At 38.9% G+C, this 16,215-nt stretch overlaps 1 protein-coding gene across 1 annotated transcript in view; it reads right to left on the bottom strand.

Annotated features, from left to right (window-relative positions):
* Window positions 1-2,338: 2,338 nt before the first annotated feature.
* Window positions 2,339-16,215, bottom strand: part of tacr1a (tachykinin receptor 1a) — a 39,587-nt gene continuing 25,710 nt past the window's right edge. The window contains exons 3-5 of the mRNA XM_088418625.1: window positions 11,792-11,942; window positions 9,134-9,330; window positions 2,339-3,427 (exon numbers count right to left, since the gene is read on the bottom strand). Coding sequence (XP_088274751.1) covers window positions 3,034-3,427; window positions 9,134-9,330; window positions 11,792-11,942 — 742 coding nt within the window. The 3' untranslated portion in view covers window positions 2,339-3,033. The remainder of the gene's footprint in view (window positions 3,428-9,133; window positions 9,331-11,791; window positions 11,943-16,215) is intronic.

Consider the following 16,215-nt stretch of genomic DNA (forward strand, 5'->3'; position numbering starts at 1 on the left):
GGGGGGGGGGGGGGGGGGCTGCCTGAGTACCAGAGCAAAACAGTGATAGTATTAAAACTGTACAGTCTGCATCCCTTTGTTTGTTATATTTTTTCTTCTGACGAAACAAAGCACCAAACCACAAGAATGAACACAGATTTTTCTTCATGTATCATTAATGACACCCTGGGTAAAACATACACACAAAAGCAAAAAAAGGTAATAGGTGAGGAAGTTGAGGAAAATACCCTAGTTTTCGGGATTATAAATCACAGTTTTTTTCATAGTTTGGCCGGGGGTGCGATTTATACTCTGGTGTGACGTATGTATGAAATGATTTAAATATTATCATATCATTTAACACGTTATTTTCACACTAAACAGCAAGAGGGTACTCTAGACCTGTGTTGACAATTTCAACATTGCCGGTAATTTAGAAAAACTGAAAAGGACTGAACAAAAATGGCACCGAAAAGAAAATCATATTCTGCAGATTACAAGCTGCAAATAGTGAAATATGAAGCCGAAAAAGGTAATCGAGAAGCGGAAAGAAAGTTTGGAGTTAGCGAGAAACTTGTAAGGGACTGGCGAAAAGCGGAGATTACTCTTACTGAAATGAAGAAAACAAAAAAAAGCTAATCGCGGGCTAAAAGCTAGGTGGCCGCAGTTAGAGGAATGAGTTTGCGCATGGGTGATTGAAGAACGTGCTGTTGGGAGAAGTTTGTCAACAGTGCAGTTGCATCTCCACGCCCAGGTAGTTGCCAAGGAGATGAATATAAATGACTTTGCGGGAGGACCTTCTTGGTGTTACCGCTTCATGCAACGCAACCGCCTCTGTATCAGAGCAAGGACAACAGTGTCCCAAAAACTGTCAGCAGACTTCCAAGCCAAGGCCGACAGTTGGTAAACTTAATAGCATGTTCTTTATGCTAGAGTTATCCGGATAACTCTTAATATGTTAGGTCGTTACTGACATTACCAGGCATGTCAGTCATGTAATGTTGGTATACCGTACACTTATTCAGCCTGTTGTTCTCGACTTAATTTTTATTTTAAAGTGCCTTTCAAGATGACATGTATGTTTTTGGTGTTGGATTTTATCAAATAAATTTCCCCCCAAAATGCAACTTATATTCCAGTGCGATTTATATATGTTTTTTCCTTCTTAATTATGCATTTTTTGGCTGGTGCGATTTATAATTCAGAGTGACGTATAATCTGAAAAATATGGTAATTACATACCTTGATTGTGACTTGCTCCATATTTTTTTCAGATTCTGGATTCTTGATTTGTAGAGTTTTGGACCGCAACCAATATTAGAACCAATGGCCCCAATAAATGGAATTTTACGAGTATAACGTATTTCTCTCGAGCTCACTACGGCTTAATGGCAAAAACGCTTATGGTCCTTTAACTCTGGAGATCTTTCTAATAATTTCTGAGGTTGACTAATACTCTCCCACGCACACATTAAAACTATATCTGATGTTCTGATGTCTGGTGAATCTTTCCCAGTGGTTCATCACAATGCAAGCACATTAGCGCTAGTAGCACACGCAGCATGTGTGGCGCTGGAAACTAGCGATTGACATCAACATTCTCTTTTCAAATGGTATTTTAAGTCAAAATATTGCATCTGTTCAGATTAAACTTCTTCTGTTTGTTAGTACAACCGAGAACAATAAGTTTCCAAGCCGTGAAAGACATGTTTCAATGCAACCGTTGTTTCGAAAAAGGGCGAAAAATATGTTCAAACAAAACGCTGTACAAAACAAAACCTGATATAACAAATACCAATATGTTACTTTGAGTATTTTACAGAAAGTCACGATCGTAATAATTTCTCTACGAGAGTCCTTGGGAATAAGGTGAATAAGTGTTGTTTTTTCCTAAAGTGAAGGGAATGTTACGCGACATTTCTCGAGGTAGACACCTGTTATTTTTATATGAACTAGGTAGCGTAGGTATACGTTACTCTATATTTTACAATCAATTTACTGCCTTATATAACCAGGTATATTTCACATAAGGGGTCTCCAACCTTTTTATTGCCGTGGACTGGTCAACGCTGTTCATTGTGGCCGGGTGGGGGGGGGGGGGGGGGGGGGGGGGGGGGGGGGGGCGTCAAGCCACACCGTCCTTCCTCACCGCAAAATGTAATATCAACAGCGTCCGGGGACCTCTGTAAACTACATGACTTTAATGGGTAATTTTTACCACTCTCTAAAATATTTTTGTGCGTGTATTTGACAGAGGTTGGAGTCAGCAATCTTGAGTTGTAAAGTTGAAAACTTGAGTTGAAAATCTGTAAAAGTAGTAGGAAACTTCCTACTATTGATTACTATTCCTACTATTTGATTTTCGGTATGAAATCAAGGACCACTGTAGTGATTAGTATCCACTGCACATTTTCAAATCAAAAAATCTTGTTTTGTTTTTCTGCTCAAGTTTTACCCCAGCCAATTCACAATTCACATCTCGATGATGCAGAGATGGAAGGCTTAAGTCAATTTTCAAAAGATGAGTCATGAATGTACATCTGGCAATCGGAAGGATATTCAATAGCACCTGTCGGAAGTCCATTGTCACCAAGACAGGTGCTTGTTTTTAACGTGAAAGTATTGGCAATTGGATTGAAAAGTTCAAATGAGATAATGTAGTTTCTTCTGCTAAATAATCCATGTTCTTTTCACTGTTGCTTTGCCGGTCTTTTGTTTTTAACTCAGTGTCAAAATAGATCTGGAGAAGTCCTGAAGTGAGTGAGATTGAAAACGTGAGAATGAAAGAGGGCTGGTGTGACAAGGAGTAGCTGTGAAAAGTCGAAGCAATGCATCTGCCGTAGTATACATCTTTCATGTTGTGTTTTTTGGTACTGAAAAGTGAGGGTGAGAAGCACGAGTCACATAATTGATCACTAGAGAATTCGGAGTTTGGAAGGGCCATGCTCAGAGGGCAGGCATTCTCAGATGCAAATAATGTTCCATTGAAAAATGTCGAGTAACCAATCATTTGCAGTTCGTCGCACATTCAGGCCAAAAGGTTTTTTTTTTGGCCTACATTATTTCTTGGCTATCTGTCAAAACGCTGCCTGTGTTTAATGTATGCTCTTTGAGGTTGTTATGCGAGAAGAAACTAGATGACTCAGATATGGTTTTGGAAGCACTCCGGGACGAAGAACCATTTGACGTGAGGTCCAGCGAACAGCTTTGTGGCCCTGCCCCGACAACGGCTTCAACAGGCTCGGGCCCGACCGTAACTTTGGCTTTGAACTGTTCCATTTCATCTCCCGTTTGGACGACAGTAGACACGGTGGTCTCCATCCGGCTTGCCTTGAAGATGCTTGTCTGAGTTTGAAAGTAGCGAGTTGACTTGAGCTCCAGGCCTTCATAGGAGCTTTGAGGGACACAGGGGCAGTAGCGGAACGCTTGCTTAAACCCTGCGCGGAACCTGTGGGAGTACACATAACTTATTTTGCTTATGCACGCATACACATGGCCAAAAATGTAGCATAAAATAGAAATTGCAGAGGTATGGCTGTTAAAAGTTCTCTCATGCAAAGTCAAGCTTTTGAAACTTTCTGTGATGTTAAAATGCCAATTCCTTACCAAAAACACACCTGAAGTGGCCTTTTGCTCATTTCACGCATTTCTGAACATTCTTGCTCATTGCTGCTTTCCCAGCACCAGCCCTGCCCGATCTGGGGTTAGGGTTACACTTTATGTCACTAGTTGGGTACACCATACCATCCATGCTGATGAAACACATGCCCACTTTTATATGGAATCTGTGCTTCACCAGCACTATGTCATGTAAGAGGCAGTGTCAGAGGAGGGATTTTAGTTCACCAAGTGTCTAACCCAGGTTAGAAATGACAACCACCAAAATGACTCACTTAATGATAGTGACACGATACAGACTCTTTGATGGTTTACATAAGATTACGCGTGACAAAACACAACATGAAATAACATTTTTACTTTCTTATTCAATTCCTTCTACTGTACATTCCTTAGAAAATAAAAATAACATTGCTCTTTACTAAAGTGATTGCTGCCAAAGTGAGTGGAATTCTTGTTTTGTGAATTTTTCAAGCAGCAATATATGATAAAAATGTTAGTTTTTTTTTTTTTTAAAGCAAGAAACATCAAATGTTTGGAGAGAAAAAGGTACAGCATCATGAGTCTTGCAAAATTTGCTGCTTGTTTTACACTTCTAAATAGATGATTGAACAATTTAAAAAAATGTGTGCAGTTTATTTTTCTCTGGAACAGACAAACATCGTCATACTGTAGACTCTCTTGATATTGTGATGTGATTTTTGGGGGGTTAATATGACATTGCCTATAGTTAACAGGACGTGAACAGGTTCAAAATTCAATCTAATCTAAACATAAAAAAACAACAAAACAGATTGGTCACGCTGGGACATAAGCATGTCACATTGAATGAAAAAAATCAGGTGAGGTAATATTTATTGCTTTTCTGGTATTATTTTGGCCAATTTGGGCAGATAGGATTCTAGACATTTGAGTTAAGTTGATTGTTCCGTTTAATTGTGCGCTAAGTGAAGATGATATTTATGGGCGTGATTTTCATAGAAAGTCACCCATGCCATCTAGAATTTTGTGCTACCATATTAATTTCTGTGCTGGGTCAAGCCTAGTTTAGCATCTTTTAGAATTTGGCAGACCATGTTGCACCTAGCTGGCCGTTCTAGCGAATCTAAATTGAGGTGAAAAAATGTCGTCAATTTTTTTTTTTTTTTACTTTATTCACTGCAAGATGGTGTTGATGGCAACCTAAGCACTCAATGTCAGTCTTTGGCATCTGCTCAAAAAGGTAGCTTCTATCTTCTTGCCATCAGTCTTGCCAGATTTCAAATCAGAGCCCCTTTGTGGCTCAATAAATATCCATGTTGGCTCATTTCTTCTTGAATTTTCTCAGAATACTCCATTTTAGTAATGACAACGACCATGTGGCATATCACCCGGTGTGGCAAGGAATGGCATCATCCTTTAAAATAAACTAGAGTCATTTTTGGGTGAACACTTTTTGGCAATTACAGAATTAGGCACAAAAATTGGAACACCTGATATTTATTAAACTTTTCAATGATGCTCCCTTAACCCATCAAGACCTCAGTTTGGGATCTCTGGAGGTACACTTTAAATGAACTGTATTGTAATTTGAATTGGATGGTGCAGTGACCTTCAGAGGGACTATATTTTAGCGCCGCTTAATGCGGATAGCAGGTGTTAGTTTACGTGGTGCCTAAAATAATGACAGAGTAAAAACAAGTGTGGTGATAACAGGGAATAATAGGGCAGCAGGATGAATTAATTTGGTCAGACAGGGTGAAACTGCAAGTGAATGAGAAAGAAGTGAATGACGAGAAAAGAAAATGTTCATTGAGGAGAAACAAGAAAAGACTATAGATGGGAGAGAATCATACGTCACATTTGTTTTAAATAGGCAGGGACAAAAGTCGGTCAGTATTTTGGGGGATGACTACATTTCAGCTCGCGTCAGTACGCTCACATTCAATTGCTGAGACTTCATGCTGAATTGATTTTGGAAAAGATTTTAAAAGAAGTGTAATGGTAATTGGATAACGCACCCATCTGTCTTTATTGTCAGAAAAAATCCACATGACAGGCATTATGCTTTTTTTTGTCACGGTGTGTGACTCAATCATTGTGTCTGAGCACATGGTACTTTTCAGCCTAATGGATTTACTCTATTCTCCATTGTGGTAGAGGATTTTTTTTTTTTTTCAACAACAAGTCATTTATCGGATGTTGGCCTGTCATACATTGATCCAAGTGCTAACCCAATGTGCAGTACTTTAGAACCCATTTTCATCCACATCATTCCTTGGTATTTTACCCAAGGGATGGCACACTCCTGGTAGTGTGATAACTAAGTGGTTGTGCCATGTTGTACTTTGGCATTTTGCCACCATCAGGTGAGGTTTCAGCTCCCTAGTGTCTTCTTTCAGTACCTTCTTTGATATGAAATGACTTTGACATAAAGGTCAAATTACTTGACAAAATACTGGACAAGGGTTAAACTTTCCCCAGTTAACTATAGACATATGTGAGTCTGTCATTTGGCACAAATGTGGTTGACATTCTAATGAAATATGAGTGAATTTGGTGGCTACATTTCTAACCCGGGAGTTTTTGACCCCCTTAACCCTTTCACTACCGATTTTTTTTTTTTTTTTTAACTAATGGCACATATTACTTGTTTATGAATCTAGGATACTTGGAAAATTAGTTTAAAATTTCCCACTTCCATAGATTAGGTTATAGGTCCTGGGATTTTTTTGTCCCATTGGTATTTTATAATAATAATCATTATCATCATCATCATCATCATAATCATAATAATAATGAACATGCCAGGTAGTGAAAATGGTCACCAAATATCATCATATAATACATAGTAATCAGTGCAATCTATAGTAACACACATATAGCACGTAACACAAATACATTTCCGCAGTACCAGATGATTAATTAAGGAGAAATTGTACAACCCAAGCTACCTTGTTGACAGTGGTCCCACCACTGGCTTGTTTTGTATGGAAAAGTTGCTAAATGCCACTAGAATCTGTAGATAGGGTATGAACTGCTGGGATGACATTTCATGTTATTGCTACCATTCCTATACCCAAATGCGACGCATTGTCCCAGCAGGAGTGAAAGGGTTAAACCCTGCCTCTCACTGTATGGCTGTGGCACCCCTTTTATGAAAGACGTCTCCTCAGTGCATTGCTGACTGGTATGAGGATGCGGTGCATGTGTTTAGTCAGCATGAGCCCTATGAGGGGGTACTCAATGAGTAACGCAGCAAAGTACGTACCCTGTCTTTTCCTCAGATTTCGCTGAGTGGGTATAGTACTGAAATTTCAGGAACACTCAGAGTTGCGAAAGCATGACACAGTTTAGTTGATCCTGCCCCTATCTCATCTGGTGCCACCTGGACAGGAAATGAAAAGTAGGCATGTTGTGTGGGGCTATTTGGGTCTACTGGAAAAGCGGCAAGAGAATGGGGCTTAGGTCAAGGGTAGACAGCCTCTGGTAAGAGTCAAGCCAACCACTGCAACAGTTGATACTACTATATATGACAGTGAACTATTGCCTGTGTGGTGAAAAGGCAAACTTCAAAATAAACCTTAGTACACCAAATAATATATTGACATAGTCTCAGTCCGCTTTTATGTAAAAGTCGTTCCCGGCAGTATCACAGTGTAATTAGTTTCGCCCACTATTGTGCTCCGTCTCGAGTTTTCAACGCTGGTGGAGATGTTGAAATCATCTGTCAAATGTACAGGCAGGTGCTGGTGGTGGTTTTGCAGTTTGTGATGTGTTGCAGACCTTGCAAAGGAGTCACCAGTGGAGTAGAAGCTAGTCAGCTTCTCTCTGTACTGCATCTTGGCTTTCCTTACTCTAACTAGCAGCATTGTATTCGATCTCATTACCAGGTTAAAATGCATATCCCCTGCTTGTGGTTAACATGGTAGGGCACGATGATATTGAAAGAAGTGCCCAGTCACATACCCAGCATAATGGGATGCAGACACAATTGTCCTTCAGGGTAGCTGCATTTTTAAACACATTCTAATCCATCCCAGCAAAACCACTGTGCATAGCTCTTTGAAAGAGACAATTTAAGATTTAATCTTAAAATGTACTTAAATTGTGCTGAGAAGGAAACAGATATGTGGTTTATCAAGACAAACTGTACCCAAATGTTTTGTGTTTTGCTGCTTTCCTATGCATTGTGTGTCATTTTCTTGCCCCTTGGCAGATGAATCTGAGTCAGTGTTGCAATTTTATAGTTAACACCGGTAAAAGGTCCTTTAATCCATCGGTTTTGCGAGATTTTTCCAGCAGGTCTCCTCAACAGCGGCGCCCCAACAGACCATTGTCGGTATGAGATTTGATCGTATTACAAGATTATAGTGAGGGTCCTTTTGTGGCCTGTTTGCTGGCTGATGATATCACGTTTTACAATATGTTTTTGTAATATGACCTTCGTGAGGATAAACAGTTAAGATAATGGATATACAGTGGGCCCCCGGGTTACGAACTTAATCCGTTCAGCGGCTACGCTCGTATCTCGATTTGCTCGTATAGCGGGCAATCCAAACCCATGTTAATTCGTGAATGCGTGCAACGCGCGCCGAAGCCTTAGGTAAAAACGACACACTGTATACATATATTAAAATTGAGTGACATAATCTGCTGTACACTTGCATTATATAATAAATACAATAGATAAATAGCTTTTACCTTTGAAACGACGAGACTTGAGCTGGGTGTAAGCAGAGGGGGGCAGAGTCCAACGCTCGAAGTTAACACGGCGATAGATATGCTATTGGTCTTACAGTGTTACAGTAACTCTTTCAGTCAGGGTGCAAATCACGCAGATACTAAAACATCATCCTCTTATTTCTTTCTTTACCGCTGCTAGTAATTTTAGAAGCTATGTCTAACAGATAAAGTTTGCAAAGTCTTCACAACATTCCGTTTTTCACTAATTTTCTCTCATTCCTTCCATCCTGTCCCATCAAGCTAGATAAAGGCGTTCGGCCAATAGCATATCGGCATTTCTGTGATTGACGTGTGACGCCGGCCAATAGCATCTCCGTGAGTGAGACCGGGTGACCTTAATCGACCAATAGCATATTCGCATCTCCGTGACTGACTGATAATTATTCGCACTTTTTTTTAAACGGTTGGAATGTATTGACAATTAATTAAAAAAAAAAAACACACATTTAAACCAATGACAATTCTTTGTCCTGCAATTGGCACATTTAATTTCATGTCAGCTGTTTTTCCCTTTAGCTGTACAAACACTACACTTAAATGGTAATATATTTAGACACCGTGAGTGAGACAGTCAGTGTGACGTTGTAAGACCAATAGCGTTCACGTTACTGCCACAAGTAACTACTTATGATTGATGATGTCGCTACCCAAAAACGAAACAGATAGCGCTTCGGACAGTGGACATAAACGTAAGAGAAATGTGTGCTCATGAGTTGTGACAGAGGGCACTTCTCAGGCAAGACGAAGTGTGGACTTTATGGTGCTTCTAACTTCAGCTTTGAGGTTCAAAATTGAGCTCTCACATACTTACCTGTCATTGAGACAGCAGTAGATGATCGGGTTGTACATGGTGGAACTCATGGCTAACCACATGATGGCCAAATAGACCTGCTGGATGAATGTTTCCTCAAACATATCGGGGAAAAACTGGTGCAGTAGGAAGTAGACATGGTAGGGCAGCCAGCAGATAGCAAATGTACACACCACCACTATCATCATCTTCACCACCTGCAACACAAATCAGGACTTTGATGATCTTCCACCCAAAAATCTGTTCCCCTTTTATAAAGAATGTGAGGTCCATATATGCCAAATACTGCTTCACATGGACCAGATAGCTTTGACTAACTTATTCATTTTTGTTAATAAACAAAGTCATCATATAAAACCAACATTTTATATTTCCGTGGGATATCTTTGTCTGACGTTTACTTTTGTTTGTTGATCTTGCCACTAAAATAGAGGCGCAGTGATTGATTAACTACTCTATCAATCTTCTTCTCCTTTCGGCTTTTCCATTCAGGGATCGCGAAAGCAAATCAATTGCCATAGCTTTCATTATTTGCAAATTTTATTTGGCAAACGTTTTATGTCGGTTATCCTTCCTGACAAAACCATCTGTATTTATCCGGGCTCCAGACTGGCACAAAACACTGGCTTATAACCCCTTGTAGGCACATTATTGATCAATTAATCAAAACATATCCAACATTATTTAAAAAAGATTGATTATTCTTTTTACCTTTTCCATTTAAAAAAAAAAAAATCTGAATTCATCCTCCATGATAGTAACTCATCGTGTTGACTCAAAGGCAGAGTAATGGACAACACAATAATTGACACAATAATAAATTATTAAAATGATTTATTTTGTTGCCGCCTTTAAAATATGTGGGGAAATTAAACAAAACTGTAAGAGGTTTGAGAAGCGGTTAAATACTTTTTCACAGCACTGTAGATGAAATGCTGTACATTATACTATATAAGAAAGAAATTTGGGAAAATTAAATTGGTGATCAAACTGATACATTGTATGGATTCACTCAATTGGCTTGTAACGCACAACTTTGCCCCAGCAGTGGAACGAGGCTTAACATTGTCACAGTCTATAAAAGGAATTGAGACAGCACCATATGTGCTATGGAGGAAAGCCGCATCCTCTTTACCGGACTTCTTAATTTTGTGACAAAAATAATTCTCACAAATCACAATTCAGCTTCCAGAAAGATCGTAGTACCACCGATACAATTTTACTCCCAGACCTCTTCAGGAAAATTTGGTTGTCCATTGCAAGTGTAGTGCCATCCTGGAAGACTTCCATGCAAACATATATGCGCCTTTTGCTGTTAATGTTGGAGTCAAACAATGCTATGTTCTTTTACCATCATCTTCAACATCTATCAGGCAGCTGTTACCCTACTCTCTCGGCGATAAGGTGGATGTGCATGATGAAATCGCCATCAGATACCATTTGGATAGGTTTTGTTTTTTTTCCATCCTCTGCAGGCTACTTGCCAAAACCAAGACGAACAGAGTCTTCGATCTCCTGTACATAGATAATTCATAGATTATGTTCAGGGCTGACGTTCAAAGGCTTGAGGCACATCAGATGTCTCCGGTGGATCCTTGGTATAACCTGGAAGGACTGCACATCATGTCCAGATCCTAGAGCTTGCTAATATCTGAAGCATTGGGCAGCTCCATTACACTGAACACATCATTTGGATGAATGACAATAAGCTTCTATGCCTGTGAATTACCATCTGGAGGGTGATCACTGAGGGCAGAAGAAACGGTTCAAAAAACACTTTGATGCTGTTCTGATGAAGTGTAAAATTTAGCCTTCACTTTTGGATTTCGGCGACCTCCAGAGACCTCTGGCATACAACCTCCCTTGAGGGTGGTCAACACCTTTGAATATTGCCATTTCTATGTACGCGAGGAACGCTGTCAATGTTGGCACACGTTTCTGGAGAGTCCCTCTCGCTGATGGTGATGACATTCCAGAAATAACCAATGGTAGACAGCGCACATTTGAAATTGGCCTTCCCTCCCATTTGCGAAGCTATAGGCAGCGCAACTCCAACATCACTACCACTTGAAGTATTTTACTGAAGAGAATGAAGTATTTTACTGAAGAGCAGGAATTCATCATTAAGATTATGAATTTTTTCATGAAAGAATGCAGGCAATGGAATGTTTGTGACAAAGACTGAATGTTGTTGGATCACCCAATTTGACACTATTCATATAAATGTACAAGTACATCACTCAGACCCAGATATCTTCCCCAACAAAATTCTATTTGAAGTCTTTACATTTTCATAATGAAATGGGTACAATGAGTCATAATTTATGCATTCATTCAAGTTGTGAGCTATATAGAGCTCATAGAGCGGCAGGAAAAAAAGAGCAATGCACAACGGAACCAACTGCATTACTTATTCATATGATAAGTATAACGAGGACAATGAGATTAGAACTGGTCAATTCTGCAGCATTATACATTTTTCTACACATTACATGAAGCGCTGTCACTTGAGCAATTAAGCTACTATAATTGATTTCACCCATTAGTATGGTTTATTGTTGTTAAAGCCATTATTCATGGCAAAATCAAAACGTAAGAGAACCTTTATTAGGAAATAAAATATAATAAACGGCTGTGTGTGGTCCAGAGGTAACATACCTTGCGTTTGGCGGTCAGTTGCTCCTTGTAACGATCGGAAGAGTCTCCTGGGATTTCACTGGCCCAAAGGGTCAATCCCACGACTAGATAAGCACAACCCATCACCAACAAAGGAAGGAAGTAGATCAGGATGGCCACACACACATAATACCTACGGGACATAAACTTCATTAATCAAGGAGCCTTCAAATATCCCTTCATTAATACTGCAGCACATTGCTTCCCGCTGAGTGACATCAAACAAATGCAAAATTGGCATCAGAAAAAAAAAAAAAAATCTGTGACAATGGACAGGAGTGAAGAAAGCATTTGGAACTGTAGAAACTGAAAGCAATTTTCATTGAGACTGACTGTAACAGGACTTAGACCTACTAGTAGCATTCTTTTCTGACCTCCCCAAAAATACTTAGTAAACCTTTTTTGCTTGTTTGAATATTTGTAAGTTTCTGCCAAAATTGTTTAAAAACCAAGAAACACACGATGTGCATGATTTGTATTGGCATGTCAAGAAAACAATTAGTATAACGTGACAATCCCCCAAAACAAACAAACACACATTCACTTTCAATTTGTCTAAGTTTATAATTTTGTTGAAAAAGTTAAAGTTAAAGTTGAAAATATTTTGGGGGAGCAGTTTTAACTTAATCTGAGGGTCACTTTCAATTTTTGTGATTTTTTTTTTTTTTTTTTTGCAGGTCAAATGTGACTTGAATCAAGGGTTTTTACAAACCATTTGGGATGGTCGGAGGTCAAGTGATTCCCACATCACATCTAATAGTAGCCCAAGGTGGTCATCACTTTTCTACTTTTTCTATGTTTTAATTATGGTTATTTCTTATACATTCATGAATACACTGAAGTATAATCTCACCCACTCTTCCTCCAACTGTTGAGTGAATTTAAACCAAATAAAACTGATATAATTGAATGTGACAGTTTCAGTGATTGGAATGTATTTCATGCATAATTTATCACTTTTTTATCATGTTAACATTGAGAAATGGTTATGTCTAATTATGCAGGAGTATATAAATTTGTGTATGTGTACGTGTGAGTGCACGCATGTGTGAGTGTGTGTGTTTAGATTTTGGTAATGTGAAAAAATAAATTCATTAATAAAATGTTTTGGACAAAGCATATAATGTGTGTACTAAGCTAGATATCGGTGACTTTGATTTGCACAAAAAAAAAAAAACAAACACAATCTGTTTGCTCCTTTGCAAATTCTGCAATAGAGCCTCTCAGACCATTTCTGTGGCTATTACAGTTATGTTAAATATATTGAAATTCCTAATTCAAAGAGAACAATAGTGAAAGGTCCAAATCTGGAGCTCAGTAAACTTGTATGTTTTGTCAAAAATCTATACCACTGGTCAGTCTATATGTGTGGGTGTTATTTTTACAAGTTATTAACCAATTTAAAATCTTGAAAATAGCTCAGTCTCTCATGATGCAATGCTAATGGTTGCATAAACTTGCCATTTTATTAGTGTTAAGTGAAGATTTTAGAGATACAAAGATTCCTTTTCATGCCATCTTTATTCTTAATTTCTGATTGAAAATTTTGACTGACTTATCTGATTGTTTTGTTGATATTCCCTTGAGCGCAGCTCCACCTTGTGGATACATAACGCAACCCCAGCTACTCCTGTAGCTTCTATTCTATGCGCCTTACAATGCGGTACGCCCTATATATGAAAACCGTTTTAAAATAGGCCATTCATTGAAGGTCCAGAGAAGGAGTGCCAAACTCATTTAAGCTTGTTTTTTTTCTCCGTGAGATCAAAACAAACATGACGGACAAAGTTTTGTTGAATAACAGAGTAGTCGGCTGATGAATAATATTTTGATGTCAAAAAATGATGTGTCTGAAGGACCACCTTGATTTGAAAGTATGTGTCCCTTGTCAAAAATGATGCATATGAGGTGTGGGTGCGCAGGCAAATGAGAGCACTGCGCCACTATTAAATATTTCAGTCTTGGCATTGTGTTAGATGGAAATTGTGTAGGGTTGCTGATTTTATACTTTTTGTATTTAAAGTAAAATGTGTTGCATACTTCGTGTTTTCAAACACTCACAATTAAATCAATAATCATTCATTTTGGTTACAATAACTGATATAAAATTTTCACATAATTTCATCTATAAAGGAGGATTGTATCATGGAGTCTTGCTCACGAGTGAGGGTAGGATGGAAGGGGAGATCAACAGGCAAATCGGTGCAGCCGCTGCTGTGATGCCGAGTCTGTATCCCTCTGTCGTTTTAAATGAGGAGTTGAGCCCAAAGCTCTGTATTTACCGTTCGATCTACATTCCTACTCTCATCAATGATCACAAGCTATGGGTCGTGACCGAAAGAACAAGATCCCAGATGCAAGCGGCCCAAATGAGTTTCCTCCGCAGAGTTTCCGGGCTCTTCCTTCGAGATAGGGTGAGAAGCTTGGCCATGTAGCCCCTCCAAATGCCCAACCTCTGTAAATATTAGGATCGTCATCTATTTTGAAGAAGACGGGTTGAGGTATGACTTTTTGCTAAGAGAATGACAGTCGTCTCCTTTAGGGGGCCAAGCACAAGCACAAGCACAAGCTCTTACTCTGACTGATGGATGAGGCTTCATGGCAGAAAGGCTACACTATGTTGCCTTACTGTCATAGAGGCTACAGTAAATCAATAAAACGTTGGTTTGCACATACCACACAGCCACTGAAAAATGACACACCGTTAAGGTGCTGCTTTATCTCTGATCCAAATGTGAAAGCATGCTTCAAATGTTCGGCGCTAGATTTTGAAAGATGGCAAATCTACTGAGAGAACAAATTTATGATGAACTTTGTTCATCACAGCTATTTCGCTTTGAGTCCAGTTCTTGTTTGAACACTAAAGGTCGAGCAAAATGAGGTAATATACTTAATATGCATGTATAACTTCAAACATTTATGTGATTGTTTCATTTTGCATAATTAACAAATGTGAATTGTGAGGGGAGGCAGCTGCTGAAAGAACAAAGGATAGATAAAACAAGCTACAACATTGCTGCCTTTCTGATGTTGCAGTAATCCCAATTTGAAATGGGGATAAATCACAGAAAATGAGGTGCTCAGGCTTTGATTTGATCAGTGTGTCTATTCACTTCCTAGTATATGTGCACTTGCTGTACACACTATGTCTTTTTTCAACATGACACTGACCCTGATGTTGCAGTAATCCTAATTTGAAATGGGGATAAATCACAGAAAACGAGGTGCTCATGCCTTGATTTAATCACTGTGTCTATTTACCTCACTTCAGGTTCTTAGTATATGGAACTTGCTGGACACATAATGCCCTTCTTCAACATGACACTGATTATTTTTCCCCAGGTGTTCATGTATTTCTTTTGACATGGCAGAGATCCAGTGGGTATAATGTCATTCAACCATAAAGTGATATAATGGGTCAACCACTTTGGAGAAAGCCAAGGCAGCAATTCAATAAGGGAACATTTGCTGTCATGTGTTAAAGTACACAAGCATGCTTGGCAATCCCTTCAGACTTCAGTATGAGTTCATCCTAACAGGGTCTTTCACCCCAAAATATTGAAGAAAAAAAAAAAAAACCTCTTTAAAATGATCTCTGCATATCTATAAGGCTGTAGATATGTAGAGATAGCTAATTTCCTCTTTTTAATCACTTTTCTTTATGCCCATTCTTGCTGTGCCATCAGCACAAGGTACTGACAGTAAAGGCACCATAAGGTGCAGCAAAGCAGTACCGGAGAATGAGAAAGGTGAGGCTTAGCATGTGATTGTATTTATACTTAACTTCCTGTGTGCCAGTGATTGGGTGTCATTAAAAAAGGTAGAAACAATTCTATTATTATCAACTGAGCTTCTGTCATGCAGTCCATCACAATCGATTCAACCATGAGGAAATATCACAATATGTAGAAAAGGGAGGCAATGTCTTGTTAACTACGGAGCTATATAAAGCACTGAATTCAAATTCAGCACTGAATTTGTTTATCATTGCATTGCATGGGTTTGTTTTGCCCAATACTGGTATTTGTGTGAAAGTGTTCATTTTGATACAACCACCTGCGTATATTGGGTGGTAAAAGCAGTAGAAATATAGAAATACATGTGAACAAAACACAAAAGGTTATGGGGCGGCACAACCTGTTAACTAATCACTTCCGAGGCTGCTGCATTTATCCAACAGAACTGTCAATCACAGCATGATTACAGTGTGTGCAAAGGATTATTAGCACCAACATTTGACGCTATGACACATTTCTCCTAGTCTCAAACATTGCTCATCGTGACAAGGGAAGATGCAATTGTTGTGCTTCTGTAATGATAGCAATGATAGATTTATTTGTTTTATCTTTTCTCCAAAAGACACAGCTGGTGGGGCACGGATATTTTACCATCTTTGACATGAGACC

Source organism: Hippichthys cyanospilos, chromosome 1 (assembly GCF_059441005.1).
Source record: "Hippichthys cyanospilos isolate Australia breed blue-spotted pipefish chromosome 1, RoL_Hcya_1.0, whole genome shotgun sequence".
NCBI lineage: Eukaryota > Metazoa > Chordata > Actinopteri > Syngnathiformes > Syngnathidae > Hippichthys > Hippichthys cyanospilos.